Consider the following 16,640-nt stretch of genomic DNA (forward strand, 5'->3'; position numbering starts at 1 on the left):
AGGCCAGAGCCTGGCCCCAAGACTCCCTTCGGTAGCAGCAGGGATGAAGCCACTGTGCAGCAGATCTCCATGGTGCACAAATGATGTGGAGGCCATGTTAAGGCTCCTCACATCCTGCTTACCACTAGGCAAATGAACCGTAATGGCTCTGCTGCTTATTGGGCCTCTACAGCTATGGAGAAAGGGCAGATTTCACTCGTTATCTCACATAGCAAAATGCAGAGAGAGGCAACTACAAATGTAATGATTTTGAATGTGTTTCTTTTTAAACAACAGGCTGATTTGCCAAACAGGAGCTTTAATGCAGCCTTATTTTTAGTAGCTATGCAGTGACTTTTAGATGATGGACAAGTATAGTTGTGCTGTGAATCAGAGCTGAGTACATGCATTTAAAGTAAAAACCAGATAATCTCCTCTCAAGTGTCTTTTCCTCCACCATAGCATCTTCAAAGTCTCAACCTGAGGATTTGCGCTGGGTAATGGACAGCCTCATTAATCCAGCCTATTTCCACTCAGTTGCTGATGTGAATTGCTCCCATTATGAGAAAACTGCATGTTTTCTTGTGGATAAAATGAAGTGGATTCAGAACAGGCAATATCTAGAAAGAACAAAAGCTACGTTATCTCTGCTTGCTTTGGCCAGTCTTATTCACTGAAGTTTTGGATGTTTCAGGAGAATTTAATATCATTACCTGGGCTTTGGATCCATTTTCCTTCATGGTCAGTTAAGGCCATTGGGAAATACTGAGTTCATTGCTGATGCAGATCGCTGATGCCTTCACTGGGCATGGTGGGTTGCTAATAGTTGAAAAGAAACATGTGCAGCCTCTGTTCAAAGAGCCATCCCCAGACACTGACAGTCTATCCATTATTGATTGACCAGTATCTGATATTCCAGTTTGGGTTAAGATTATGGAAACAATTGTGGTGAGAGAACTCTCACAATATCTTGATGCCTCCGACTTAATTTACCCTTGCCAGTTGGGGTTCTGTCCTTGGTACACACACAATGGCACTCTTGCTCCTGTGCCCCGAGAATGCTCTCAGGGGTTACTACCAAGGTTCTGTGCTGTCACCCTTTTTATTCAATGTATATCTGAGGCCTTTAGGAGAGTTGAGGATGCACTGAGGATACCTATCTTTATCGCTATGTCTTTTCCAGCCCAGAGCATGTGATTAAGTGTCTTTCTTGGTGTCTAGGCAAGATTGGGCCCTGGATGAAAATGAGTTTGGTTGCCATTCAATCTAGCTGAGCCTCAGGGGATTATGGCTGGTTGAAGGAAGTAACTAGAGGGTCTGTCCCCTTCCGACTGAGGATAAGCATTAATAATTTATTATTAAATTCACAATGTGGAAGTTCTGGTTAGGTTCCATAATACTATTAGACATTGATTATCAGTTACCTTGTCAGATTTTTCCAGCTCTGTCTGCCCAGGAATTTGCAGACTTTGCTCCTGAATGTGGACTTTACCATGCTTTGTCACCTGTAGTCTGGAGGATAGTGTCCTTTAAATATGTTCAGAAGCTGAAGCAAGTGTAAAATGTGGCAGCCCGCTTGTTAAGTGCACAATCACCAGACATGACCCCCAACACTTCAGGATCTGCACCTATTGGTTTCTGGGTGGAAATTAAGGTATTTGTTTTGACTTCTAAAGCCCTAAATGGCTTGGGATCTGCCTACCTTATAGACTACCTCTCCCTGCTAGGTGATATTGCTTCTGTTGTGATTAGTGGAGGCACTCAATCTAGAGTTCCTGTCTTTTGTAGGAGAGGAAGCTGCTCTTCCAACCCTAATCTTCTATGATTCTATGATCTATGACAGGACATTCTCCATGGTCCTGATGCAAAATCCATTGTAGTCCCAGGACGAGATGATGATGATGATGGCACAGTCCAGATGGAATTTAAACAAAAGTAACCACCACTCTGAATATAGCTTCCCTGTATTCCTTTAGGTGTGTCTGCTCAGCTGACCAGCACTCATCTCCGTCGGAACACGTCTGTGGGCACCCCTTTTTGGATGGCTCCAGAGGTTAGATTACATTTGAAAACATACATTTTTTTTTCCAGATTGCTTTTGCCTGTCTCTCTGCTTCTCTGTCTCTTCCCTTTTATTTTAGTAGCTTTAGCAAACTGAACGGAAATGTCAATTGTAAAAACTTTTTACCCTGTATAAAATGCTTGTATTTTCTTTTATCTGTTTTACTTTTATGCAATGTTAATTCAAATGTATTTAATTGAATAGTGTGTGATTAGAACAAGAGGAGCTGCATAGATCACTTGTTGAAATTCTTTGGAGGAGAAAGTATGTTTTGAAATCAGTTTCTTTCTAGGGGTAGAAAGAGCCCACAGTTATATTGTGACTTCAATCCTCTCTTTTAAATGACAGTCCAGCAAGACTATGTTTAAAGTCAGGACTGAGAACAGTGTGATCCTTTTTGAGTATTATAGATTTCACAGCAGAATGGAACTAAACAGGAGGTTACTTTCTTGATTTTATGTATTTTATTTGTGTATCTCACTGCTCAGGAGACTTTTAATACAGCACGTTCTTCATGAATAGACAACAACAAAACATTTGTGTGAATAAGTAAAAATGTATTATATATATTTGAAGCTTAGTCGTAACTTTGATTGCTTTTTATATCTAAAGTATAAAAATAGATATTATAAACTCCAATAGGACAAATTAAGTTTATTAAATAAGCATATGCAGCAATACATTGTTTGCAAGAAAATAAAAATGTTTTATAGTATATGCAATTGTACTATTTATAGGGGAAAAAAACTGTACTTTGTTTGTTCAGCCCAGTAGCTAATTAGCTGAAATTTCCCGACTCATCTGTCAATGTGAATTAACTGAAATGAATTTGAAAATAAAGTTTTTAATTAAAATTGGCATTTCTGAATGTGCTGCTAATGGCGGCCATCTTGTTGAGAAATTCTCTCTCTGTGAAACTGGCAGAATGGGTGCCCAGTGGGACAGACTGCAAACCAAATTTCTTTTTTGATGCTCGGTTCATAGCAGAGGAAGAACTGTACAGTGCCATTATCCCCCGCCACAGGAATAACCCACACAAGGGAGAGGAAACTTCACAAGTTTGACCTTACTGTGTTTCCTCCAAGTTCTTCTGTCTGGTGGAGGACATGGTTTACTTCCCCTCTAGAGAAGAAGACTGGGGTTCCACCCTCTTGTCCCTCAGATCACCTGACATCTGCATGGATTTTGGCATTTTCAGGAGGCAAGAGTCATCCACACAGACACCCCTTGCCACAGCTCTGCCATTTTAAGCATGCTTCCTGCAGCAAACATGGCTTCTAGGGATTCTCCTTATTGCAGCTGCCCATGATCCTCCCTAAAAAGAAGTTCCAGAGTGCAGAGGGAAAACGGTGTACTTTACTAAACCTTTGGCTTCCACTGCTTTCCCTCATGCGCTTCAGGCAGGAGAATCTGAAGGAACCCAACTGGCTTCTGCTCTGTTTCCTCCAACTCCACAGAGCAGGATTCTGTGGAGAGGCTTCCATGGGGTCGAGTGAAGGAGATGAACACTGCAAAAGGCAGAATTCTGCTCTTCTGCAGGTTCAGGCTCTTTGTGAAGATGTAGAGGGAAGCATGGAGCACTACATGTTTATTAATATTGAACAAGATGTTTATAGTGTTTATGCAGTGAAGTTCTTCTGTTGATAAACCAATATGCCCAAGACAGGAGTAGTGGGGGCTGTATTGTTACAAAATTCTGGGGTAGTCTTTAAGTTCTATTGAATGTGGGCAACATATTTTATATTCTTTTGTCAAATGTATTGTATATGCATCCATAGGTGTTATGAAAGTCACTTTTAAAAAAAATCCAATAAATAAATGCAAGAAAGAGGGAAGCTGCTTTAGACCCTCTCTCACTAGACTGCCATCTCACCAGAGACAGAAAGTATGTCTTTTTTCTGCAGTACTGAAATTGGAGGAAGTAAAGCCTGGACTAAGACATAGATGAGATATGCCCATTCTTAGCTCCTGGTGTCACTTCAGCTATCTTTTTTTTAAAGGAAATTTATGGCCCTCACAGTTATGAGTCTGCAGATAGTTTGAAACAAGAGTTGTGAGAGGTCTGACTTGCCACTGTCTTCTCAGTGGGATGTTAACTCCAAGATCCATTGCTTTGGGTGGCTCTGCCAACATCACCTGAGCAGAGGACTCTGTGCAGGACAAGGAGAGAATAGTACAGTGGACCCAGTCCACAAACCAACCCAGCCAAGCAGGTATCTCAGCAACCAGAGTATAGGTTCTGAGGGAATCCCACTGCCCTTGGCTCTGTGAGGGGAAGAGGGGACCCTGGCTGTCATCTCTGCTGCTCCAGAGGGGAATCCTGCAAAGAGGGCAGCAGAAAGGGCCGCATACTACTGCACCTATGTCTCTAGTGGGGAGAAGGTCCCTGTCACTGCCGTTCCATGTGGGGATGGTGGGGCCAGAAGGCAGAGCCACATTGGACTCTATGTTATGGTGTGCTGGTACACTCCTTTAATACTCAGGCACCAATGTGGTGTGGTGTATACGTAGGTAGGTATGAGCTCCCCGCCTCCCAACTCCTATAGCAGAATTGAGAAGCAGGGATAGGATGTAATCACCAGTTTGCTCTCTCTGATTTCAGCATTGCTTTTCTGCAATATGACTGGCACCAGCAGGAGACTTGAATATGCTCAATGTAATTTAAATGCTTACTTTTCAATAGATTTCTATTTTATCGCAGTGAGTTTCTCACCGTATGGCTGTTTAAATTGCTGTGCTTTTCAGTGTAGATACTCATGAACATTTTCATAAATGAACAATGTGAACCTAAAAACAGTATTCCTCTCACAGGTCATTGCATGTGAGCAGCAGCTGGACAGCTCCTATGATGCCAGATGCGATGCATGGTCACTGGGTATCACTGCCATAGAGCTAGGAGATGGAGATCCACCTCTTGCTGACTTGCATCCTATGAGAGCACTTTTCAAAATACCAAGGTAATGTCTTCATACCCTTATTTCTCACAGTATTAGTCTAATTCCCACCACTTTCTCGTACTCCCTCCTACCAAACTTGGGCACCTTTATATCTAACAACTGAATATTAAGGACTAATTCTGCTCAGGGAGCAGTGCAGAAGCACGCTGTCCCACAATCAGCCCTGCACTCTGCCTCAAGCATATACAAGTCTCCAGGAGTGCAGGGCTGATTGTGGGTACTGCATCCACGTTGGACAGACTTCAGCGTGCATTTTATCTGCAGGGATAGTTCTGCTGCCCTATGCTGAAGGGGTGCAGAATTCAGTCAAATCCTTTGTGTGCTGCTACAAACAGTGATCTGAGCTTGGAATGTCCAGTCTGATTCCTACAAACAGGTCAGGACAACATGTAGTTAACTTCTCTAATCAAATGTCTTGCAAGGTTCCATCATACACCCTGCAGTGGAATAATGTTCCCCTAGTCGCAAATGTACATTTTCCCACCCTCCCCCAAGCACAACTACTGCCTGTTTCAACACTTCTGTCCACACAAGCTGCATGCAGCCAGCACTCCTTCTGAAAGTGTTTTCTTTGAGCTTTAAAACTGAAGAACCCACAATGCTTTGTCCTCACACGGTATTCTGAGGAACTTCCATCTCAAAGAACAAAAGATACTGGGCAACCTCCCTCCTCCTCTTGAGTTATTGTAAAATCCAAGCCCACTTCAAACTCTATTTTTGTTATACTGACATGGAGAAACAGTGAGATGGGAGCCTGAGGAAAAGAGGGTGGTACATCCTCTTAGTGACATGCTAGCTGGCACTTGTTTCTTTGACATAGCCATTAAAGATGCACTGATTTAGAATTTTGCGACTGAGAGAAGAGAGCCATTGTTAGGGTTAGCAAAGTTTACCAGATTTGCCCTTTGATTTGTGAAGCCTACAAGCTCCTCCTACCAAAAGAGAGGCAGTATTGCCTAGTGGATATAGCACTGTTTTGAAAAACAGCCTCATTTTTAAGTGATTTCTTTTTGCATTACTGGGTATGTCAAGTGGAAAATGTCCACTTTACAGTATTTCAAAGGAAAAAGACGAATTCAAAATATTTTGAGCCAAATTCAAAGCTACAGTAAGCAGATGCAATTCCATGGAAGGCAAAGCAATCGTACCCATGTATACCAGGCCTGAATGTAATCCTTTTACTGTCATTTGGTGCCTTAGTGAATCACAAATAGATAATAAGAGTGTTCATTAATTTTGATACTTTGTTAATGGGCCAGTTAATGCAATGAGGCTATGACCCTTCTTTGAGATTTAAGATAGAATTCCTTAAAGAACTCCTGATTTTAAAAGAAAAAATCAATTGCCTCATGCTTTGAAAGAAAGAAGGGTCCTGTCACGATATACAAATAGTGAATTAGGTTCATTTGCTTTTATTGATATGCTTGAAAAATGACAGCAATTCTTGATTATATTTGGTAGATTTTCCTCATGCTTTGTTAGTTATGTAAAGTAGGAGGTTAATGAAGTATTATATTGGCTACACAATGCTCCTTTAACCAGTGGAAATCAATATTTTTTTCAATAGCCCTCCTAAAACTCATTACTCAGCCTGCCTTCTTACGTTGTTTTTGTCAAGCGTGTACATATTAACTTATCGTAATACTGACCTTCACAGAAATCCACCTCCAACATTACGCCAACCGGAGCTGTGGTCATCGCAGTTCAATGACTTTATTAACAAGTGAGTAAGAATTGAGACCATTTATTGAGACCCTTTCGACCAAATAGGATGTGTACATAAGATGTATGCATAAATGTAGTTGAAATATTACATCTTTGTATTCTGTCTGGAAATCTGTTACTACAAATATATTTCTCCCTTGTTCCTCCACATTATTTATTATAGTAAACTTGCTTTGTATAAATTCCTCTTTTTATTTGTAAATATATAAGCAATATGGTTTTATCTTAGGCTTCCTGCAAACTCAGGCTTCAGGTGACAATTCCAATATCAGTCTGACTACTGTTTCTAAAATACATTATTAACATGAATCAGGGTGAATTTGGTATCAATGTGACTTACATCCGTTCTATAGGATTTCCAGTGTATATTGTTTGCTGTTTCAGACCATATGCTGTTCCCATGACCTGTGGAAAGCTTACTGGCTATTGTTGGTTCCTCAGTTACACCCCTGAAAACATGTTCAGTGGAACTGTAGCAGTTTAACTGTACAAGTGTAACTGAGAACAGACAGAATTTGGCCCTGGTATTATGAAATGGCTTGGTTGAATGGTTTAATCTGATGGATGGAGAGTAGAGCTAATTGGGAATTTTTCAACAGTTTTTGGTTGGAAAATGCTGATTCCACAAACTTTTCAGAGAAGAAACTTTTAACTGGGGTCTCTCATGCCCCGGGTGTGTTCCCTAACCACCCAGCTATTGACTATTCTGGTGTTGTGTGTTCTCTCATGCTCTTCCTCTCTTTCCCTCCCCCCTACCTTGGTTTTTCATGAAACATTTTTAAAGGTCTTAGATTTGTCATGATGCAGAGTGGAAAAAATTTTAAATCTCAAAAATTTTCATAGGATGGGAAAACCATTTCCTGCCCAGCTCTGATGGAGCAGGAGCTGAACTTATGTAACTATCTAGCAGGGAATGCCTATCCTGGTCTTATATAGCTTCTTAATTAGCCAGATCGCTATGCCATATTAACACACTTTTTATTAAGCAAATTTCTGTAAAAAAAAAAACAACAACAAATAATTAAAAAATAAAAGGATTATGAAGAGCAGATTGGCACAGTTCAGATCAGGGCCGGCTCTAACTTTTTTGCCGCCCCAAGCAAAAAAGAAGAGCGCCGCCCCGCCGTACCCCCCCTGCGAGTGCCGTACCACCAACTCCCCCCCCCAGCACCACGCCACCGAAACACCCGCCCCCCTGAGCACCACGCCGCCCGAAGCCCCACTCCCCGAGTGCTGCGCAAGCCCGCGCCCCCCCCAGGGCCGAGCTGCCCGGAGCCCTGCCCCCCCCGAGCGCCGCGCAAGCCCCCACCTTCCCAGCGCCGTGCTGCCCAAAACCCCACCTTCCTGAGTGCCGCGCCACCAAAACAAAAAAAATAACCCTCCAGCACTGCCCCGACGAATAAAAAAAACAAAAAACAAAAAACACCCGAGCGCCGCCCTGCCCAAGGTGCCGCCCCAAGCACGTGCTTGGTAGGCTGGTGCCTGGAGCCGGCCCTGGTTCAGATGATGTCAACAGAGCTTCGCTAGTTTTCGCCATCTGAGGATCTACCCCATAAATGTAAATCTTTCTTATGACTTTGTAGTTGATGTATACCAACTAATTATTTGTAAATTTCTTTTAAGCTTCCTCTCCTCTCACCCTCTCCCCAATACAGGTGCAAATTGACATGGTGGTTTGGGGTATATCCTGAAGTAACTGGACTCAGACCACAAACTTATTTCACATAGGCCACCAAAGAGTGATGCAGTAATAAATTATCATCTACAAAACGCCTGGGGTGAAATCCTGGCCCCACTGAAATCAGTGGGAGACTTGAAGGCAATAGGGTCAGGATTTTGAACCAGTGATTTAGGTGTGAAAGGTCCTGTGACCCTTATCTATAATAATTGTTTTAAATATGGTTTCAAGATTTCAGGGTTTGTCCCATAAATGGACAAATATTTCTCAAAGTTCTAGTGACCCTGAAAAGGAATCCATTAAGGGCTAAACCCTTTGACCTATGACAGTCTCCTATTGGGGCATGGCCGTGTAGCTCTGTTGAGCTGGGAGTAGCCCCTCTAGCTCTGTGGCCCTTCTTTGCAGGGACAGTAGCTGGTGGCTCTGCATAGCAGCAGATCCAGTGACACCATTCCCATTTCTCTTCCGGCTGGCCCTACCTCCTAGCCTTGCTACATAAGGATGTGCAGGGAGCATATCTAGAACGGGACTGTGAAGCTTCACAGATGGTTCCCACCTCTCTCTAGGGGAACCACACTGGTTCTGTTGCATCTGAAGTCACTTTTGAAGGCTTTGTAAAGAGAGTGGTGAACAGTACAGTATATTCTTTCCCTTAGAATCTGCTATTTAGAACATAAATTCTATTTATAATGTATGGGGAATCCAGTTTTCAAGGATAGACCCCTAAACATTACAGCTTTAACCTGTATTTGGGCATTCAAGTCAGCACTAGGGATGGGCCCAAGCTCACAGTCGGGATCTAAACGTTCCTAAAAATCACATGCCTTTTTTTTTTAAACCCCGAGGTAACCAACATATACGTTCTCAGTTTACATACCTAGTGTCAATTTGACTGTCCTATTGAGAAGCCACAATGAAATTAGAACTAACGACTTTCTGTTTTTCCAGCGGTTTCTTTAAGCTGCCTGATATTTCTGATTTAAAATACAGAGATTTAACATCTTTTGATCCCAAATTCTATCAAAACTTCTGTCTGTTTATAGCTGGAGTGATTAAGATGTGCATACTTTAATGAGACAGTCCTGTAGGTATGTGACTTAGGCATGAATGAATCCAAAATTACACTTTACTGCTTAACAATGTACAGCTCTGTGTATGATCACCTGCTTTTTCTGCCAATGCAGGTGCTTGACTAAAGATTATGAGAAACGCCCGACAATATCTGATCTTTTGCAGCATAACTTCATTAAGCAAATCGAGGGCAAGGAGAAAGCATTACAGAAGCAGCTTATGGAATTTATTGATGTTCATCAACAAATGGGAGTCATTGAAAAGGCAAGGTACCTGAATTATTTTCTTTTCTGCATGGAATAAAAGAGTAATTTGGAGGCCGTAGAAACTTTTACCATTTAAAATCAGTTAACACTGAGGGTTCAATTCTGCAACATTCAGGGAATGTCTGCACTGCAGTTGGGGAGAGGGGGTCAGTTACAGCACAGATAGTCATATTTGAGGTAGCTTTAATCTAGCTACCTTGTGTACTGATAGCAGTGAAGCTTTAGCGTGGGCTAGCTGCCTGAGTAATTACGCAGAGTCCCAGGCAGGCTTGCGCAGTCTGCACTAAAGCCCATGCTGCCATCCAAGCTAGTTAGAGTAAAGCTAGCTTGGGTATGTCTACACGTGCTGCAAACACTCTCTCCCCTATTACAATGTAGACATATCCTCTTTCACACTGGCACTTACATGGTAATTAATATGGTTACTTGTGGAGTAAGGTACTACTCAACATGAGTAAGGATGGCAGAATCATGCCTTTAACTTGCAAATAAAGAAAATATTTTATTGCTAAAAAGACTCTTTTCTGTCTTACTGAGCAGGGAGGGTATTTTCTTTCTTCTAATGGCATTTAGTAATATAAATTCTGCACTATCAAACACCAAGCTCTTACTGCCTTGATATAAAATTCTGAAGATGGTTTGGCTCAGTGTTGCAATTTTTTTAAACAACAACTTCACCAAACTAATGTACTGGATGTAAAATGCACCATGTGATTAGTATTGATGTATTTCTCTTGCTTTTCTCCTGTGCTTCAAGGTAAGGGATAATAGATTTTTTTTAATGGAACATGAAATCTAAAAGACTTATTTTGACATTATCAATTCACAGTGTCACGTTTTCCCCATATGAGCTTCACAGAGAAATCTTATTAAAATCTGCCATGTTTCCTCCTATTTATATTTACACAAACTTAATATATATTGCAGTCTTCAGTTCAGATCTTGGGAAATTTTTTGCTTTGCCATTTACCTTTCGAAGATGATGATGATAAATATATTTCTAAAGCATTTGCAATCTTTTAAGTGTTCTTAGACTAATGCTGTCTAAAAATGATCTGAAAAATGTGTGTGGATGATTAGTTGTTTCTCTCTTCTGGCTTTTCAGTAAAAAAACAAAAAAAAAACAATTGCAGTTGGTCCACATTTCAATTATATGCCGTATTGATACAATCTGAATGCCACAGATCTGCCATCTATTCTGAGAACCAGGAGAGATTTGGAATTGAAATAAATTAACTTGTGTCAGTACTTACCATTAAAATTGAAGGAAAATGGCCCAGCTGAGAGAGCTAATTTTAAAGAATGTATTAATTTACAAAATCCAGTGTAAAATAAGTAATGATGGCACAGGCACACATACTGTTCATTGAATGAAACTCTATTACCTTGATCTTGCAATCTGATCCACGTGGTGAACCTCGCACTCATGTGGAATTCCATTGATACCATTTAGGATCCTCAGGTCAAAAGTCAGTAAACATGTATCTGATTACAGGATGGGGACCTATGTGCTAAGGCATTGAAGATGTTAACTAAGAGGCATAAATTATAGAATTAAAAAGAGGCCTGCACAATCTTGTTACAGGGCAATGAGAATATAATAAACGCTGACCTACATTAACTTTATTTACAGTCTTGGAATTCTAATTTATTCTAGTGACATACTTGAAATTATGAGTATCTTTTGTTACAGTTCAAATTATTGGAAAGTAATCACTACTTTTATTGCTTGTACAGCGATAATAGCAGATGTTAAAACAAGGGATTTTCAGTAAATTTAATAGAAGGCAAATCTTATGGTATGTGTACTCCTACAGGAAGGCAATCCTCCAGCAAATGTTAAATATGAAAGGACAAAATGGTAAACCAGAGCTGAAGTAATAATAAGTACAGTAAGTGCTGAATTAGACTCATGCTTGTAGACATATGTCTTGTTCATGCACTGGACTTGCACCAGTGCAATTGTGTTAATGGAGCAGGAAAGTATTTAGTTGGCTGAGATTGGAACAACTAATCTGTTTGATTGTATTGTGTTGGGCTTATATAGGTGTATTCTGAATGCAGACTTGGCAAGCTTCTATTTTTAGCAATATTAACTATATTGTGTAGCATCTACTATATGGTTTCAGAGTAGCAGCCGTGTTAGTCTGTATCCGCAAAAAGAACAGGAGTACTTGTGGCACTTTAGAGACTAACAAATTTATTTGAGCATAAGCTTTTGTGGGCTACAGCCTACTTGTATTTTGATGGGTGCAAGCATCATAGGATATGTTAGCGTTTGAGGGCTCAGTTCAAAGCCCACTGCAGTCTCTAGGAGTCTTTCCATTGATTTTGTTAAGCTTTGGATCAGGTCTGTAGCATATTGCAGTATACAGGTTTTATCAGGATAAAACTGGGTTGTCCCCATTACTTGCAAGTTGTGAAGCCATGAGTATGTTTTGCAGATTATCCCAACGAAGTGCCAGTTACACCTTTATAGCACACCTCCCCATCATGGAAAGCCCTGTGATGCTGCAAGATACCTTGCCTTAAAGCCATGACATTTTTATATTTAGAAAATCTGTCACTGATCTATGACTGAATCTGGCCCATCTTGGATCTCAGGCTTGGGGCCATTTGAGTGTAAAATTCTACATTTGACGACTGAGTGAGGAAACATTTCTCTAGCAGATTGATATTTTAAAATGGCCGCTTGTTTGAAGCTGCTTGACAGTCAAGGGTTTGGAGTGTTAGTGTGAGTTATAGGGACACTGATTAGAAGGCAGAGGGCAGGTTAGTCAGTCAAAGTTGCATGCTAACAGTCTTCATCATATGACTGTTATTTATCATTTGGCTCTACAATTTATGAATTTATCAAGGGGGTGCACAGGAATACCTGCATACACATACACACATTTTCATGTAAATTTCCTCATTGTAGTCACAAAAATGGGAACATCTTACTTTTGATGTTTGTCAGTCACCCCTTTAGTACAATGCCATCCTTTTCACTTGCAGCCCATATAAATCTCAAAAGAGGTGAAAAATGTCAAATTAGTAAATGAACTATGTAAGCTATAGTACTAAAAGCAAAAAGAGGTTTTCTTATTTTAGACCTTTTTCCCTTATTTTAAATGGACAATAATACACATTTGGGCCCCAATCCTGCAAAGGAGCTCCATGCAGGTGCACCCTGCACCCATACAGAGTCCAGTCAAAAGTCACTGGGGGGGTGCTCCATATGGGTGGACTAGCTTGCAGGATCAAGGCCTTGGTCTTCAGCAGGTTCAAAGGCATTGTCTTTATCGTGAGCATGACCTGTCAGGTACAGTAAACATTATTAAAATTCTTTGCTGGTGCTGCATGCTCCAATACAATACAAGGAAGCAAGACAGTGTGTTGTAATGTGGATTATTTTGATTTGCTGCAGCGGATTAAGATATAATCATAAGGAATTTTACAATGATTTTAATGAATAAACTCATATTTTAAATTGTATAGCTACATTCCTGCAGTCACGTTATAGGAGTAAAAAATGAAATCACTACCCAACTTAATATATTAGAAATCAACACTGTAAGGTGTACACAATGGCTATTCTGAAAGAATACTTCTGAAAGGCTAAATGAGAAAAAATTGTTTTTTACAGAAAATGTGTGTTTTAAGGGCTGTAGCTTTTATGTCGGACTGTCATGCTTGTAATGCTTTTATCTTTGGTTGTTCAGCTGTCTTAATCTTGACTGCTTTCACATTTACTGTTACTATCTCTGCAGAAATGTGCAACAACTAGTACAACAAGCAATTCTTGGAAATAGTGACTCACTTCAGAGTTAGTTATATACATGGTGTCCAATCAGTGGTTCCCTTCGCACCCAGAACTTGCAGTGAAGCTAATGTCATCATTTATTCTTTGACTAGATCCTTTCTTGATCTTCACAATGACTTCCCTGAGCATTTTGGATGTGCAAGGAAAGCAGGCTTGGGCCCATCATTGTTGCTCATATTTTTTCTGTCAAAATCAAAATTCACACTGAACACAAAAGGATTGCACTGAAATCTAATGATAAGCTGTTAAAGGGCAGCCCTTTGTGCCATTTAGAAGCTTCAGCTAGTACAGAATGTGGCTGCCCATTTATTCAGCAATGGCAGCTACAGAGAGTACATTATAGCTGTCATGGCAGTTGGGATCAGCTGTGGTACCACTGCTAACAATCCCTAGATTTGACCTTTGGCAGCCTAGAGTGTGGTTGCCTTCAGGGGAGGGTCCTCAACTCTGGCATTCACTCCCCTTGTTGGCTGAACAAATCCCATGTTTGTTGAGCTTCTGGGTATGGGAGGGGGGATGACCAAGCGGGTCAGGAACTAGCCTGGCATTTGAGAGACCCAGGCTCAGTTCCTTGCTATGCTACAGACTATCTGTGTGTCCTTCGGAAGTCACTTAGCCTCTCTGAGCCTCAGTTCCCCATGGGGAAAATGGTACTTCTCTACCCAGGGCCATCCCTAGGGTACAGCAAATTGGGGAGACCACCCCAGGCCCTGTGCTTTGGGGGGGCCCTGCAGTGAGATGGGCGAGCCGGGTGAGGAGGCGAATGGGGAGGTGAGCGGCAGGCGGGTGGAGGGGGCGAGGAGGAGTCCCCCCCCCAGCACCCTCCTCTCCCCTCCCCTCCAGCACCTCCTGCCTGCTGCAGAGCAGATCAGTTTCACAGTTTCAGGAGGTGCTGGGGGGGAGGGGAGAGGAGCAAGGGTGCAGTGTGCTCGGGAGCGCACACACCCACCCCCGGCATATAGGCGCTGAGTTTCTAATGTCCTGGGCACCACACCGCATCCCCCAGGGATGATCCTGTCTCTACCTCATGGAAATGTTTTCAGGATAAATGCACTAAAGATTGCGCTGAGATAATGTGGTAATGGGAGCCTTTGATAGAAAGTGTACCTGTATACTCGATCCTTTCCCAAAGGTGGAGTGAACAGGTGCTGAAGAGGCTGGATTTAGTTGACATTGGATAGTGTGTTTATTTCCTTGCTATATATTTGTTGATATCCCAAGAAACTTTCTGCAGGGCATGCTTTATGAAATAAATAAAAGGGACTGCTCTGGTAAGCGTTATTAACAACACAGTATTATGGCTCCCAGTAACTGCAGCAATATGGTATCTCCTCTGTCCCCTTTGAAGTTTAGGAAAATACCAAAGTTTATCACAGGTCACTTGGCTAGTGGGTATGGAGTTTTGTAATGGATAGGTGGGTTTTCAGCGCTCTCTTCCTGTATAATATCAGGGCTGCCCAGAGGATACAGGGGGCCTGGGGCAAAGCAATTTCGGGGGCCCCTTCCATAAAAAAAAAAGTTGCAATATTATAGAATACTGTATTCTCGTGGGGGCCCCTGCAGGGCCCGGGGCCTGGGGCAAATTCTCCCCTCCCACTTCCCCCCTCCCCCCGGGCGGCCCTGTATAATATTGCCTTTCAATATGAAGACAGTCATGCTGCTGTTGCAGGAATCTGTATGTCCAAACCGCACATGGCCAGATTCTCAACCCTTTGTGCTACTCAGGATGGCTTTACAGTCTCACTGTGCTACCAAACTGGCTACCTCAGGGTTCTTGCAGGTTGTGACTGACCTTTGTGTGGGTTTCAGGAAAGCTCCAAGAGTCTCTCAACCTCCCCACCCCCACTGCATGGCTTTCATTAGGTTCCTTCCATGCACTCCTAGGACACACATTTCTCCATAGGAGGCAGGACTGTGATCCCTGTCTCCTTCCACCCCTGCCTGTGGAACAGGCCCAGAGCACTGTGAGAGAGAATAGTGCATCCCTTGGAGGCAAGCAGAAGCAGGATGTTTCTCCTGCATGTCAAGGAGCTCTGGGAGGAATCTACTCCAACCACTCCTCACCAGTAGCATCACCCCTATGCCCACCACTCCTTCCACTTGGGTCCCACTCTCTCCTTTTACCACAAGCTCCTGGAGCTTTCCACCACCACTCCTAATGTGGGGCTGTGCATACAAAGCATGACCAAGTCCTGAGAACAATAAAGAGAAGAACCCACTGTGCCATTTGTAGTGCTGTGCTGCAGAGCAGGACTGGAAATTAAGAGGAATGTGCATTAATATTGCCCGTATGGTTGTCTTTTTTCCATTTGCATTATGTGGCCCCCTGTGTTAACAGTCAGAAAAATAGAAGCCCCAGTGGTTTCAATGTTTATGCTGCCGGTTAGTACATTTTGCTTTTAGTTATCATTTGTTAGTTGCTCAGAGGCCTACAAGTGTTAATACCTTTGGAAAAATGTATTTTTACTATTTTAATGTCTTCTTCATACCTTATGTTAATGCCAGGATTTTTTTAGTCTTTTAAAATTCTTTGCTTGGGTTTGAATTTTCCACACTAGCTAAGGTATTTTATTTTGTTTACGTTTCACTACCTCACAAATGGTGGAGAAGTTCAATAGGGCATAATGAATCACACTATTTTTACACTATTTTTGAAACCATCAGAAATCACTTAAATACATTCAGACAGGTTTTTTTAAAAAAAGCTTCCAGTGGCCTCATTTTATTTTCATTCAATCTTGTAGACAGGGTGGGGGAATGAAGAGCAGCAATGCTGCCTTGACTCCTTTTCTTCTCCATATTCGGTTGATGTTTCTGGCCTTTAGTTTCTTCAGTTGCTTGTTAAACATGGCTATGGGATTTATGCCTACAACAAAGAATTCGGAACTGAACATTGTGAACCAAAATAACTAGGTTCCTGTGTCCATGTGCATGATAACAAAAATTCAGTGCTGATGTGGCTGGGAGGCGGTTGGAGTTTGAGGAAGTGAAACTGTATAACTGCCCTCGAGGGATGTCTGTGCCCTTTGGCAGCAAAGCAGGAAAATATTTTGTGTTCTGCAAATCTGTCTCTCAGGTATATATGGGAAATGAATAG

At 41.8% G+C, this 16,640-nt stretch overlaps 1 protein-coding gene across 1 annotated transcript in view; it reads left to right on the forward strand.

Moving 5' to 3' along the window:
- MYO3A (myosin IIIA) overlaps positions 1-16,640 on the forward strand; it is a 189,836-nt gene that overhangs the window by 78,239 nt on the left and 94,957 nt on the right. The window contains exons 6-9 of the mRNA XM_045007383.1: positions 1,956-2,032; positions 4,853-4,998; positions 6,656-6,721; positions 9,586-9,741. Of these exons, the coding sequence (XP_044863318.1) occupies positions 1,956-2,032; positions 4,853-4,998; positions 6,656-6,721; positions 9,586-9,741 (445 nt within the window). The remainder of the gene's footprint in view (positions 1-1,955; positions 2,033-4,852; positions 4,999-6,655; positions 6,722-9,585; positions 9,742-16,640) is intronic.

Source organism: Mauremys mutica, chromosome 2, assembly GCF_020497125.1.
Source record: "Mauremys mutica isolate MM-2020 ecotype Southern chromosome 2, ASM2049712v1, whole genome shotgun sequence".
Taxonomy (NCBI): domain Eukaryota; kingdom Metazoa; phylum Chordata; order Testudines; family Geoemydidae; genus Mauremys; species Mauremys mutica.